Source organism: Bos indicus x Bos taurus, chromosome 16 (genome assembly GCF_003369695.1).
Source record: "Bos indicus x Bos taurus breed Angus x Brahman F1 hybrid chromosome 16, Bos_hybrid_MaternalHap_v2.0, whole genome shotgun sequence".
NCBI lineage: Eukaryota > Metazoa > Chordata > Mammalia > Artiodactyla > Bovidae > Bos > Bos indicus x Bos taurus.
In genome coordinates this window covers 23,065,343-23,079,773 of record NC_040091.1, presented here as the reverse complement: position 1 = coordinate 23,079,773, position 14,431 = coordinate 23,065,343, and the positions used below count along the sequence as shown (strand labels likewise).

At 40.2% G+C, this 14,431-nt stretch overlaps 1 protein-coding gene across 1 annotated transcript in view; it reads left to right on the top strand.

The window, feature by feature from the left end:
• Positions 1–414: 414 nt before the first annotated feature.
• Positions 415–14,431, top strand: part of RAB3GAP2 (RAB3 GTPase activating non-catalytic protein subunit 2) — a 104,065-nt gene continuing 90,048 nt past the window's right edge. The window contains exon 1 of the mRNA XM_027564471.1: positions 415–681. Within this exon, the coding sequence (XP_027420272.1) occupies positions 567–681 (115 nt within the window). The 5' untranslated portion in view covers positions 415–566. The remainder of the gene's footprint in view (positions 682–14,431) is intronic.

The window sequence follows — 14,431 nt, the reverse complement described above, 5'->3', positions numbered from 1 at the left end:
ATTAGGCGTGCATAGTGTGACGAGAATTTATATGAGGCGTTTAGAACTAGGCTTGACGGAGCTGACTTCCAGAAGAGAATTTGATCTTTTCAAACTCAGATACTTGCACGACACCGTCCCCCACTGGCCTGGCAGTAGCTTAACAGGTATTATTCTCTACCAGGCCATCTAGAAGACTGGTTAAATGGCTCAAAGGCCGGCGCGGACAACGTCCAATGAGGTCACCTCTGGCTAAGAGCCAGAATGACTAAAAGGGTTCACCCCCGGTGCGAATGCAGAACCCGGACTGAAGCCGGATCCCGGCCTCCACCGCGACGTTACACCCCGCGGACGCCGCCGGTCAGGTGATTCGGCTTTCGCCCGCCAGAGCGCCTGGGTTGTCCCGCGCATGCGCAGTGCTCCGGGCGGCGGAACCGAGGGCGCTGACAGCTTCCGGTTTGGTTTCCCCGCCCCCTGTGTAGCTGAAGCTCTTCGGGCTCCGCGGTGGCGGCTGGAGCAGCGGCGGGGTGGCGGGGGGGCAGGGCGTGGTGAGGTAAGGTGAATGCCCGAGCGGGCTTCCCGGAGCCATGGCCTGCTCCATTGTCCAGTTCTGCTCCTTCCAGGACCTCCAGGCCGCCCGGGACTTCCTCTTCCCTCATCTGCGGGAGGAGACCCCCAGCGGCGCCGTGAGGAGGGACCCCAGTAAGTGCCCCCGCCTCGCCGCTCCCTTCCCCGCCTCCTCCCGCGGGACCTGCGCGGCGGGCTCGGGTCTCCTGCCCGCCCCGGCGCTCCTAGTTCCTCTCTCGCCTCCCCTTTCCTTTCCGCGCGGATCCCCTGCCGTGCGTCCTGAAGCCGTGTCCGTCTGCCCCGACTGCGTCGGTGTTGTCTTCCTCTCGCCTAAGCCACTCCGCCCTCAGCCAAAACACTGCATCTGGCTTGCTCTGCTCCCTGCCTAGCCCACTTCCCCACCCCGCAACTCCTACTTTTCTGAGTCTCTTCTCCGTCTCCCCCTCTCCCTCCGGCCCGGGGTCCCCCGTTCTACACTGCCTGCCCCGTGATCGCATCCTCCTCCCCACTCCTCGCCAGCTGTCAGCGCGCTATCCTGGTTTCGCCTCAGCCCCCACGCTCCTCCGTGTTTGGGACTGTGTGGCCTTCTGCTGCTTCTCTTTCTGAAAGTGTCTGTCATCGCCCACTCTCTGCCTTCTTCCATCCTCTTTCTTCCCATTCAGGTTTAGAAAATAAGTGATTGACAAGTGAGAGACTCCTGAGGTGGTGAGTTGGAGGCTCCCAAATAAAGGAAAATAACCTGTCAGGGAGTGAGAAGCCACATCAGGAGTTAAAATCACAGCAGCTTGGCCATGAAAAGTTAATGAGATGAGAAGCCTTCTGCTTGTTATTATCATCAAACAGCGTGACTTGCCCACGTAGTGTAAAACCCCAAGTCTGTTTATTCTGCCGCAGAATTCCTCAGAATTTCCTACGTTTTACCTTTTAAAGGGGGTATGTTTTGTGTGTCAGTTTTTTTTAATTTCCATTTTACTGCAAAGCCATATGTCCAAAGTGCTGTTACTTTGTGCTGTATTGGAATGATGATGAAAAGCCCAGTAAATAAGTTTCTCTCCGTTTTTAAAATTTAGAAAGTATCAAATCACATCTGTTTATGACTGTTAGCTCTGTGCTGTCGGTAGTGCTGCCAATCAAGTGAGACTGGTGGTCTCTGTCCTCTAGGAGCAGTATAGTGTACTCGGACAAATAAGTTAACCCCTCCTGTACAGTGTGAGCCGTATATATACATATGGCACTAGGTGATACAGTCTTTGAAGTGGAGGTACTTAAGTCTACCTTTGAAGTGGCCCTTAGATGAATAGGGGAGAGGGAATAGCACCTGTAGAAGAAGGGAGGCCTGAAATGGCATGGTATTTAGCTAAGAGAGGCTGAATGACTGAAGAGGACGGTGTGAGGAGAAGAGTCATAAAGGTAATAAGGAGCTTGATCATGAGAAGCCTTGTGAAAGGAGTCAGATACATCTGAAGACATTAAGCAAAGGAATGATGTGATAAAATTTGTCCTTAATGGAATCAGCAAAATTCTTGCATAATTGTTAAGTGTGTTGGCAGCAGTATGGAGGAGAGATAGGAAGCAGGGAACTTCATTCTGAGGATATTTCAATAACCCATGCAAAAATGATGCAAGCATGGACTAAAGTAGCTTCAGCAGGACTTGAGATCAGCAGCTAAATCAGGAAGATATTAAGAAAGAATCTGCAGGACCTAGTGAAGATCTGGTGCTGGGGGTTGTAGCTGGTGAGTGAGAGGGAGGTGAGGTTGCCTTTGGCTTTTGACTTGGGCAAGGGTTTCTAATGAAAGGGAATGAAGGAGATCGGTTTTGGATCTTTTGCATCTTAAATGCTTCTAGTTTGTCCAGTTTTAAATGTATGCAGTGTCTAGTCGAACCGGTCTAAAACTTAATAAGGATCCCTGGCCTCGAGGTGTTAACTCAGGAGTTACCAGTAAAAAGTGTCAGTCCGTCTCAAGGGTTATGAATATAGTGAAATGAATGCAGGACTGAAGATGTAACCATAGAGGAGCACTGAAGTTTAAGTCAAATAGAGATGAATGGGAAGAAGACTTAACAGAAAGAGGAAAACTAGGTGAACGTAATGCCCCAGAAGTGAGAGAGAATCTGATGAAAGGGAGGAGTGGTCAGTAGTGGTGAACACAGCAGAGATCAGCTAGGATGAGGATGGAAAAGTGCTCATTGGCTTTGGGTGGATGGAGGTGACTAGGACCTTAGGACAGTTTCAGGGGAAGGGCGGGAGAGGAGTTAAAAAATAAATTTGCCTGTTCCAAGGAGCCAGGTTGTGAATGATGGTGGATATAGGACTGTTGATAAAGGATGCAGAGGAAAGAACACATTTCCTCTATCCCATTGCCACTCCCCTTGTCCAGGCCACCATCTTCTCACGTGCTAGATGGAACTGGTCTTTTAACGGATCTTCCTGCTTCTATGGTTGGTTTTGGTTTTTTTCCTGTGTATGATAGTTTGTATCTGCTAATCCCAATCTCCCAATCCTTCCCGCCCCTAACCCCCTCCCCTATGGCAACCACAAGTCTATTCTGTGTCCTTAAGTCTGTTTTTCTTTGGTAGATATGTTCATTTGTGTGGTATTTTAGATATCACGTGTAAGTGATATATGGTATTTGTCTTTTTCTGACTCACTTTGTTTAGTATGGTAATCTCTAGGTCCGTCCATGTTGCTGCAAATGGCATTATTTCATTCTTCTTAATGGCTGAGTAATATTCCATTGTGTGTGGTGTGTGTGTGTGTGTGTGTGTGTATATACACACACACACACACACCACATTTTCCTTATCCGTTCATCTCTTAGTAGGCATTTAGGTTGTTTCCATGTCTTGGCTATTGCGAATAGTGCTGCTGTGAACATAGGGGTGCATGTAGCTTTTTGAATTACAGTTTTGTCTGGGTACATGCTCAGGAATGGGATTGCTGGTGGGTCATAAGTCGGTTCTATTTTTAGGTTTTTTTTTTTTTTTTTGAGGAACCTTCATACTGTTTTCCATAGTGACTGAACCAACTTTTATTCCCAGTAACAGTGTAAGAAGGTTCCCTTTTCTCCATACCCTCTCTAGACTTGTTAATTTGTAGACTTGTTAGTTAACTTGTTAGTTAGTTAACTCGTAGTTAGTTCCAAAAGCTGTCAAAGTGAACTTTTGAAGACAGTTTAATCATAACAGTCTTCTCTCTATAACTGCCTGTGGTTTCAGTTGCACTTAATATAAAATCCAAAGTTCTCACATGGCTTAAAGGACCTTGAGACCCCACTTCCTGCCGCTTCTTGTACCCTCATACTCTTTTCCCCTTATTTCTTATGCTTCAGACACTTTTTTGTTGTTAAAGCTGTGATGTGCTTAGTTGCTTAGTTGTGTCCGACTGTTTGCGACTCCATGGACTGTAGCCTGCCAGGCTCCTCTGTCCATGGGATTCTCCAGGCAAGAATACTACAGTGGGTTGCCATGCCCTCCTCCAGGGGATCTTCCCAACCCAGGGATCGAACCCAGGTCTCCCTCATTGCAGGCGGATTCTTTACCTTCTGAGCCTCCAGGGAAACCCACCAGGCTCGTTTGTACCTCAGACCATTGCCCTTGCTCTTATCCCCACCTTGGATGTTGTCTGCAGATCCTTGCATGCTCAGTGCATCTCAGGGAGACCTTTTTTGAGTATGTAATCTAAAACAGCATCACTATCCCTTTTTCTCATTTGTTACTTGCAGGCATTTCATGTTGTTTATTTTCATCACCAAGTCTGTATTGTCCAGTACGGTTGTTTCTTGCCAGAACTAGCCGTTGAAATGTGGCAGTTGCTGCAAGGAACAGAATTTTTAATTTTACTTAATTTTAATTAAATTTAAATAGTCAGATATGGCTGGTGGCTACCATGTTGTATGGCATGGTTATGAATGCTGAAATTTAGGCAGCTACAGATTGAATACTTGTGCAGGGTCACACAGTGGAGAGTAGCCATAGGCTATGAATTTGATCCAGGCGTTTGGGAATATAATCATACCTGAGACATCAGATTAATTTATAATATGCCTGTGAGTTTTCAAATACAATTTAATTTATTACCCTTTTAAATAAAATTATTTGGTATATGTATGTTGGTATTATTGTGGCTACTAGCAATTCAAGTGGAAGATAAGTGGAGAAAAAACCCTCTTAATCAGTGAACCCCTTTGCCAGATCTGTATTTTACAGTTAAAATGGTGCTTTAATTTAGAAATGAAAGTCTAAAAAATAGCTTGTCCTGTTGTAAATAGTTTACTTGGAATTCTTGGAATGACTGGTTTATAGATCTCAGTAATGTCTCTGCCCATCTTTTACAAAACATCAGGCTTTGTGAAGAGTTCATCTTTAAGAAAATCTGAACCTAAATTTTTGTGAGGGTGAAAATTTGTATTGTAAAAATGAAGTTATGGTGGTTATTTGGTTTTGCTTTTCTTCACTTTGTTGTAAATGATTATTGGGAAATAGAAATCATGAGATCATTTTATTTAGTTTATATAGTTTTGCTTTTAGTATGTATCTTTTCAAAAAATATTTATTTGAAATCTTTGGTTGCTGCATAACGGATCTTCTTTGCATCATGAAGGATCTTTCGTTGCAAAGCACAGATTCTCTAGTTGTGACACTCAGGCTTAGTAGTTGGGGCGCGTGGGCTCGGTTGCTCTGCTGCATGTGGGATCTTAGTTCCCCAATCAGGGATAGAACTTGTTTCTTGCATTACAAGGTAGATTCTTAACCATGGGACCACCAGGGAAGCCTCAAGCTTATATAGTTTAATTTCTTATACCAGCTCATCTCTGGAGGATATATAAACAGCCCCCTCCTGCAAAAAATAGAAAACTGAATTACTTGTCATGATTTGTCCTAGGCAGCTGATAATTTTGAAGACTTGTCTGTTGGTTTAATGGTTTTGTTTGTTTGTTTCTTTTTTTAATGTGGATGGCTGCTGTTGACAAAGTGAGACCTAGTACTGGGAACCCTGAACTCAAAACTACACCTCTATATTTGAATTGTCAGAGAATAAATAACAGTATGACTTTATGTTACTTTGTATCATCAACTATAAAATGAGACTGTCGTCTATTGCTTTAAAAGAGATCTTGAACCCTATTTCCCAGTCTTTACATTAATTTATACTAATGCTGCTGCTGCTGCTAAGTCGCTTCAGTTGTGTCCGACTCTGTGCAACCCCAGAGACAGCAGCCCACCAGGCTCCCCCGTCCCTGGGATTCTCCAGGCAAGAACACTGGAGTGGGTTGCCATTTCCTTCTCCAGTGCATGAAAGTGAAAAGTGAAAGTGACGTCGCTCAGTCATGTCCGACTCCTAGCGACCCCATGGACTGCAGCCTACCAGGCTCCTCCGCCCATGGGATTTTCCAGGCAAGAGTACTGGAGTGGGCTGCCATTGCCTTCTCCGAATAAATGTTAATAATTGTGCTCTGCTTAGTCGATCAGTCGTGTCTGACTCTTTTTGACCCCATGGACTGTAGGCCCCCAGGTTCTTCTGTCCATGGGATTCTCCAGGCAAGAACACTACAGTGGGTTGCCATTGCCTCCTCCAGGGGATCTTCCCAATCCAGGGATTGAACCCAGGTCTCCCTCATTGCAAGCGATTAATAACTGGTTCTACTCAATCAGATGCTGTTTTAGACATAAAATTTGCTCTCATATTTTGACATTTTGGAGATGGGCAATAGTATAGGTCCCCACCTGGCCTACAGTGACACAGTTTCCAGGGAGATTGGATTTCTGTACCAGAGTTTTCTGATATTTGTAATTGCTGAATTCGATCCCTGGGTTGGGAGGATCCCCTGGAGAAGGGAACAGCCACCCACTCGTGTTCTGGGTGAATTCCATGGTCAGAGGAACCTGGTGGTCTACAATCCATGGGGTCGCAAAGAGTCAAACACAACTGAGTGACTCATTTTCATTTTTTTAGGCCAAAAAAAAAAAGAGAGAGAGAGAAGGGAAGAAATACATGTACAGATAGGGAGAATCAGACTATTTGGAGGTAATTTACATATTATAATATTGTGGATCTGTTAATTTACCTGGGCTTCCCTGGTGGCTCAGTTGGTGAAGAATCTGCCTGCAATGCGGGAGACCTGGGTTTGATCCCTGGGTCAGGAAGATCCCCTGGAGGAGAGCATGGCAACCCACTCCAGTATTCTGGCCTGGAGAATCCTCATGGACAGAGGGGCCCGGCAAGCTGCAGTCCATGGGGTCGGAAAGAGTTGGGCACAACTGAACAACTAAGCACAGCACATTAATTTACCTAATAGTAAGTTAATTTTCTGTTAACATTCTAATGAGGTAGAGCAGCCTCTACTTTCCTTCTTGCTCTTTTACCAGAAAGATAGAAGAAGATAAAGCATACAGGAAATTACCTTGGAGTCATCAATTAAAGTTTGTTTTTGTCCAGTCACTAAGAAAAGTATGCTTTTTAGGATAACCTAAAGTCATGGACTCAATTTGGAATATTATAAATGGTATAAAGTACCCATTTTTTTATACTGAGTGAAATGCTTTCATTTGTTTGTGATCATAGTAGGGAGAGAAAAGTAATCTGAAAGTAGAATATTTATAAGAATTTCAGAAAATTTCTAGTTACTGCACTTCAGTAGCTGTTTAAGGTTGGAAGAGGGTCTTAGGAGATAAATTTCTGTCGATGACAAAACTGACACAGGACTAGTTAATTCCTTTATTCAGCTGGTACTTATTGAGCATCTGCTACATACAAAGTAGTCCTAAAGGTAAATAAAATAGGTCCCTCTCCTCAAGGACCTTTGAGCCAATAAAGGAGATCAGTATGTAAAAGAAGTGTTAGAGGTACTGTGCTATAATTTGGCATATGATAGTTGGAGAATGAAGGGGTGTTGGCTAATGCTGTATAGTGGACTCAGAAAAGTCTTCACGAAGGAACTGTTTTCACCATGTCTTAATAGTTTCACAGAGGTTCAGGTGGAGAGAAAATGGCCAGGCAAGGGATGTGAAACAGTATGGGGTTCAGAAAGATGGAGATAGTAAATTCTGGTGGAAGAGTGGGATATGGTAGGGTAAAGAGAGAGATTGGCAGAGGAATTTAGATTTTATGCAGTAGAAAGGAAATAAGAATACTTAGGAATTACAAGGAAATTTGCTTAGGGTTACTTGGGAACAGATAGTTTTAAATAGATTAGTTTCCAGATGCACCTGTGTAAATGCCTACTTTCCCACCCTCCCTTCTGCTTTACTACACAAAGGCTTACTTCTCACACATTTTAAATATTATTATAGTAAGTTGCTTCCAAAGCATTTAAGCAAAAATTTGTGTTTAAGTCTCTGTAAACTCCACCCCCCATCCATCTCAACAAGGGATTTCCAAATAATATTTGCTATTAATGTTTAATAATTATTTCTCAAAGTTGTGATAATGTATGTTTTTTCAGTTATCTGCTTCTAATAATAATTGTAATAAAACAATAATATTTAGAGCCTTAGATCCCAAGAAAACTTTTTTGTGAATTCTTAACTCTTTTTGCAGAGAAACTTTCGGACTGATGATATATATCTGTATTACATTAAAATAGCATTCTGTGGAGGAAATAGAATGGAGATAAGAAATCAGTGAGAAAAAAGAACTTATAAAATTATTCTTAGAGACACTAATCATAGTTTTAAAATGGGTATTTGTGGGTATTATTTCCCAAAAGTATTTAGAATCCACTGAATAAATTTAAAAGGATGATATAAATACTATATTAAAATATCCATGTTTAGTATATCAGAAATTACATTTTTGTCAAGGAGGCACATATTACTGAAAAATTCTTTTGGGGTGTATATAATCAGAAAGCTTGAAGACATTCTATGGAGCTGTTGTTCCCAGTGTGTTTTTTTTTTTTTTTCTCTTTTTCATTATAACATGCATAAAAAATGAGACCTAGGCCCTGAATAGTGAAAACAATTTTAAAGAAGGAGGAAGAAGTTGGAGGACTTTACTTTTTTATTTTCAAAATGTATACAAAGCTATAGTAATCAAAAATGTGGTACTGGCATAAAGACAGAATAATGGATTAGAGAGAGCTCAGAAATAAACCCTTGCATATATGATCAGGTGATTTTTGACAAGAGTGTCAAGACCACTCAAGGGGGAAAGGACAGTCTATTCAACAAATGGTGTTGGGAAAACTGCGTATCCAAATACAGGAGAATGAAGTTGGACCCTTATCTTATACCACATTCAAAAATTAACAAAAATGGATTAAAGACCTAAATATAAGACTTAACACTATAAAATTCAGAGGAAAGCATCCGGGGAAAATTCATGACATTGGATTTGGCAGTGGGTTTTTGGTTATAACACCAAAAATACAGGCAAAAAAGCAGAAATAGGTAAATGGGGCTATATCAGACCTTAAGACTTGTGAATTGAAAGATGCAGTCAACAAAGTGAAAATGCAGCCTACAGAATGGGAGAAAATATTTGCAAATCATATATCTGATAAAGGATCTGTATTCACAATACCTTATTTCTCCAGCCTAGTAACAGCAAAATACAAGTAAAAACTGAGCAAAGACTTGAATAGATTTTTTCCCAAAGATGTTATAGAAATGACCAGTAAGCATATGAAAGATACTCAGTATCATGAATCATGAGAAATGCAAATGAAAACCACAGTAAGGCATCACCTCACACTCACTAGCTTGGCTTCTATTAAAAAACTAAAAACAGAATAACAAGTGTTGGCGAGGATATGGAGAAACTGGAACTCTGTACACTGTTGCTAGGATTGTGCAACTGCTGTGGAAAACCATATTTAAAAATAAAATAGAATTACTATATGATTGAGCGATCTCACTTAGAGGTGTATATCTAAAAGAACTGAAAATAGTATCTAGAAGAGATAGTTGCACACCCATAATCATAGAGGGATCGTTCATAAAAACCAAGGAGTGGGACCAACCAAAATGTCCGTCGATGGATGAATGGAATGGGGTATATATATGTATAAGATGGAATATTATTTGGCCATTAAAAAGAAGGAAATCATATCACATGTGACAACATGAATGACCTTGAGAACATTCTGCTGTGTGAAAAATTAGCCAGTCAGAAAAAATAAATGCATGATTCATTTATCTAAAAGTTAAATTATTCCATTTATCTAAAACAGTTAAATTCATGGCAACAGGAAGTAGAATGGTAGTTACTAGGAGCTAGGGAGAGGGAGAAAAGGAGTCTTGTCTAGTGAGCATTACAGTCTCAGATTTGCAAGATGGAAAAGGTCTGAAGCTCTGTTTCACAACAATGTCAGTAAACACTACTAATGCACTTAAAAATGGTTCTGATAGCTTTTATGTTGTGTGTCAATAAAATATATAAACTAGTATGATAATAAATAGGTCGTAAAATGTAAAACAAAGCTGTTCATGGTGAGAAGTGACCTGCTAGAAGTTCCAGTAGCCCCAGGCCCTACCAAGCTATCCTGAGAGCCGAGAGGATCAATATCTTGGCTCATCTGTAATCCATTTGCAGTTCCCTGGGCATCTCTGCTATAGGCAGAGGGTAACCACTGATGTAAGGCAAAAGTATAGCATTTCAAGATTTGATTTGCAGAGAGATGGGTTTGGTGGCTCTGAAAAGGATAGGTTTTGTAGTTCTGAGTTAGAGGTAGGTGATCATTTGGGAGATGTTTATACAACTCTAGATCAGGGTCTTCAGAAGTAAAGACAGGACTAAGGCAGTAGCAGGGTGATGGCGTTTGAAACTTGAGAAACATAGCAGTGGCAACCTGTGCAAGGAATTTGAACTGAGAAATAGGACAGCCAGGTTAATATTTGAAAGACATTTCTGTGTTAGCAAAGAAGAGAATGAATGGGAATGGTGGGTGAAAGTGGAAATAGAATGACCAGTTGGGTGGCCTTTGTAGTGTCTGTCAAGAATCTTTTCCTTAGATTGGTATTCTTCAGATGGTATTTAATGGTCTACACAGGGACAGTTCTGGATCTGTACGACAGTAAGTGTTTTTGTATGACTACTGTGTTAATATCATTTGGGACTATTGAGACCCTAAATGAACTTTCCTCATGAGAAAGAACTCTTGAAATTCTTGGGTGTCTGCCATACCATATTGCTGTTTTGAAAAGGTGACCAAAACCAGTTCTTTGAACACAGATCATTGTTGTTTGTATCATGTGAGCCTAAGCCTCACATATAAATTCTTCAGAAGAGAGACTCTCAGGTCAAGAGAGATAATCACCTATTATTACATCGCCTCTATTTTTTTTAAGTGTATAAAGTCAGACATAAAATCTGTCTTCTAGCTACTCATATCCCCCCTTCCAGATGTTAAAACTTTAGTCTTAAGCTTTTTAGTATAGTAGCCACTAACTACATGTGGCTGTTTAAGTATAAATTAATAGAAATTAAGTAAAAATTACAGTTCACTTTTTCAGTCATACTAATTACATTTCAGTGGCCACATGTACCTACCTATTGGCTACCTAATGGACAGCACAGATACAGAACACCACCATCATTATGGAAAATTCTGTCATTATAAAGTGCTGCCCTAGCGAGAATCTTCCAGACTTTCTGCTTAGACAGTAAACATACATGCTGCTGGGATGTTTTGTTTCTCTATTTTACATTTTATATTATGGCCTCATTTTTGTAAAATGTACCTTCTGGAACTTTTTTGGTTAATTTTTAATGTCAGCTGTTTTGACAGTGTCAAAATGTCAATTTCTTTTTCAACCTGTGTATATAACTGTAGCATTTTTTTTTTCTAATGCCTGTACAGTTATTTCAGTGAAGACTACCAGGTTTTAAACATTCCCCTATCAATGAACATTTAGAGTATTTCCGGTATTTTTGCTACAAGAAAATGTTCTAGTAAGCATCCTTATACATGCTTTACCTATGATGTTAATATTTCTGTATGTAAATTTCTGGGATTGGAATTGCTGGATAATAGAAATTCACATTTTAGTTGTTGAGCACAGTCACATAGTTAGTCTAAAAATTGGTCAGGTTTATTCCTGTCCATGGTAAACAGAAATGCTCATTTATACACACATTTGTCATCTTCCTGTGTTATCAGTTTCTTTGCTTTTTGCTCTTCCAGTAAATGAAAAATGGTTCTTAGGTGATGCTAATGTTATTATCAGACTTTATCTGTGTTTTTTTTTAAAAGCAACAAGTAATAGCAAGATTAAGCTGGTATTGGAAGAATTTACCTTAACTATGAGGAAAGTTTTCTCACAAGGACAATCATATTAGAATTGAATAAGTAAGGAAAATACTGAATTGGCTTTAGAATTTGCAGAAATTAGCTTTGGTGAGCAGTATTTATATACCTGCACCTTCATTTATGTTCCCTGTTCAGTTCAGTTCAGTTGCTCGGTTGTGTCCGACTCTTGCAGCACACCAGGCCTCCCTGTCCATCACCAACTCCCGGAGTTCACCCAAACTCACGTGCATCAGGTTGGTGATGCCATCCAGCCATCTTATCTGTCGTCCCCTTCTCCTCCTGCCCCCAATCCCTCCCAGCATCAGAGTCTTTTCCAATGAGTCAACTCTTCACATGAGGTGGCCAAAGTACTGGAGTTTCAGCTTTAGCATCATGCCTTCCAAAGAAATCCCAGGGCTGATCTCCTTCAGAATGGACTGGTCGGATCTCCTTGCAGTCCAAGGACTCTCAAGAGTCTTCTCCAACACCACAGTTCAAAAGCCTCAATTCTTTGGCGCTCAGCTTTCTTCACAGTCCAACTCCCATATCCATACATGACCACTGGAAAAACCGTAGCGTAAGTTCTATCTAATATACAAAATATATTGTTGCCCTTAGTCAGTGACTTCCTTTAAAAAATAAAATGAGTAGAAAGAAGAATAGGGCATGTTAAATTTCTTCAAGTCTACAGTTTGTTTTTATCATTTTTGTTAGGATGAGTCTAAAGATTTCTTAGATTTGGAGCAAAAGAAGCATACTTGTGTTTTTGTAACTATTTAGAGCAAGAAAAGTGAAAGTGTTAGTTGCTTAGTTGTCTTCAACTCTTTGCAAGTCTATGCACTGCTCTTCTCTCCATGGAATTCTCTGGGCAAGAATACTGGAGTGCGTAGCCATTCACTTCTCCAGGGGATCTTCTCGACTCCAGGATCAAACCTGGGTCTCTTGCATTGCAGGCAGATTTTTTTTTTTTTACCATCTGAGCCTCCAAGGAAGCCCTTTAGAGCAAGAGGATACACTTTGTTTCTGCTTAAAGATATTTTCAGTTCTGTCCTTTTTTGAACTGTCAGAACATTTTCCTTGAGTGATATAGAAGGCCACTTATTTGATAACAGGAGTCCTTAGAAATCTGGAACTGGAAGGGGCCTTACAGACCTAGTCTGATTTAATCCTGGTGTTTTGAAAGAAACTGATGTTTGTTGAAAATGGGAGCCTCCTCATTTTAGATTGCTGCATATTTTTATGTGCTGAGAGGATATGCTAATATAAAATTTATATTCCCATTTTCCATTTCTTTAGAAATAGAAAAAGATGAATAATTCTGAGGCATAGGAAATGAAGTAGCTTCTCTATTCTTTAGTCTTTTTTTTTTTTTTCTTTGTATTGCTATGTGATGCTTTCTGTGGCTTGGCCAAGAATAGCCAACTAAAATTGTTGAACCTACGAATTATTTACAAGTTACAAGTTCTGGAGGTTGGTGCTCTTTATAGAAACAAGTACATTCCCTTTTTCCTGTTTTAGAAGAATGGAAATGAATTTGCTTCAATGCGAGTAAGATCTTTTCTTAGACCATGGAGATTAAATTTTCTTTTTCCTAACATTTAATGATTTCAGTTTCCCATTTAGTTTTCGATCCTGACATACTTATATTGAAGAAAGCAAATACTGTCAAATTAATTGCCCACTTCTAGAATTCATTTTCCCTTTTAGCTTCAGGTTCTTTTTAAATGTGAAACTATTACTCAGTTTATGAGGACAGACTGTTCAGAAGCAAATTGGAATAATGTATATTTTAAATTAAATAGAACTGTGAAAAGCAAAAGTTGAATTTCTCATTTAAGCTTTTGTTGGTAAAATAATTCATTCATTGGAAATATACCTTAAAAGACATCTATTATTTTTTGATGCTTGAATTACAATGTTTTCTCCATAGTTCGAAGGTTTCAGTGACTATAAATGACTGATGATATCAAGTGAGAAGCTGAACAGTTTTTTTAATACTAGTATAATCTAATCTCTTTAGGGAAAAAATTCTCCCTAGAGGAAGTTGTAGTTACATTTTATGTTTTAAAGCCATTGGTTTTATTCATTTACCTGATAAGGGTAAGAACAAGAATTTATGTTGCCAGTTATTCTAGACAGTTCAAAATAGTCCTCTTCAGTGATATGTATTAAAAAATGATTGAAAAGTCAAATTACTTGTCAATGAGGAGGTTGTTGCTTTTCATTACTAATACTTATAACTTCATTTTGCTCGTGTTTATTTCTCTCTACATCATATAAGTTGATTGGAGATAAGCTTAGGAATTTTGTTTAAATAGAGAGCAAGTATGATTCAAGGTGTGGTATAAAATATGAGTGAGGGGTAATTTTAGCAAATGAAGTAGTAATGACATAGTAATTATAACTAACATAGTAATCTAAACTGGCAAACTTCTTTTTATTGTTACTGTTTATTTATTTACTTTTTTAATTTGTTTTTGGCTGTCCTGGGTCTTCCTTGCTGTGCAGGCTTTTCTCTAGTTGTGGTGAGCAGGGGCTACTCTCCAGTTGCAGTGCGCAGGCTTCTCAGTGCAGTGGCTTCTCTTGTCGCGGAGCACGGCCTCTAGAGCACGAGGGCTTCAGTAGTTGTGGCTCCCCTGCTCTCAAACACAGGC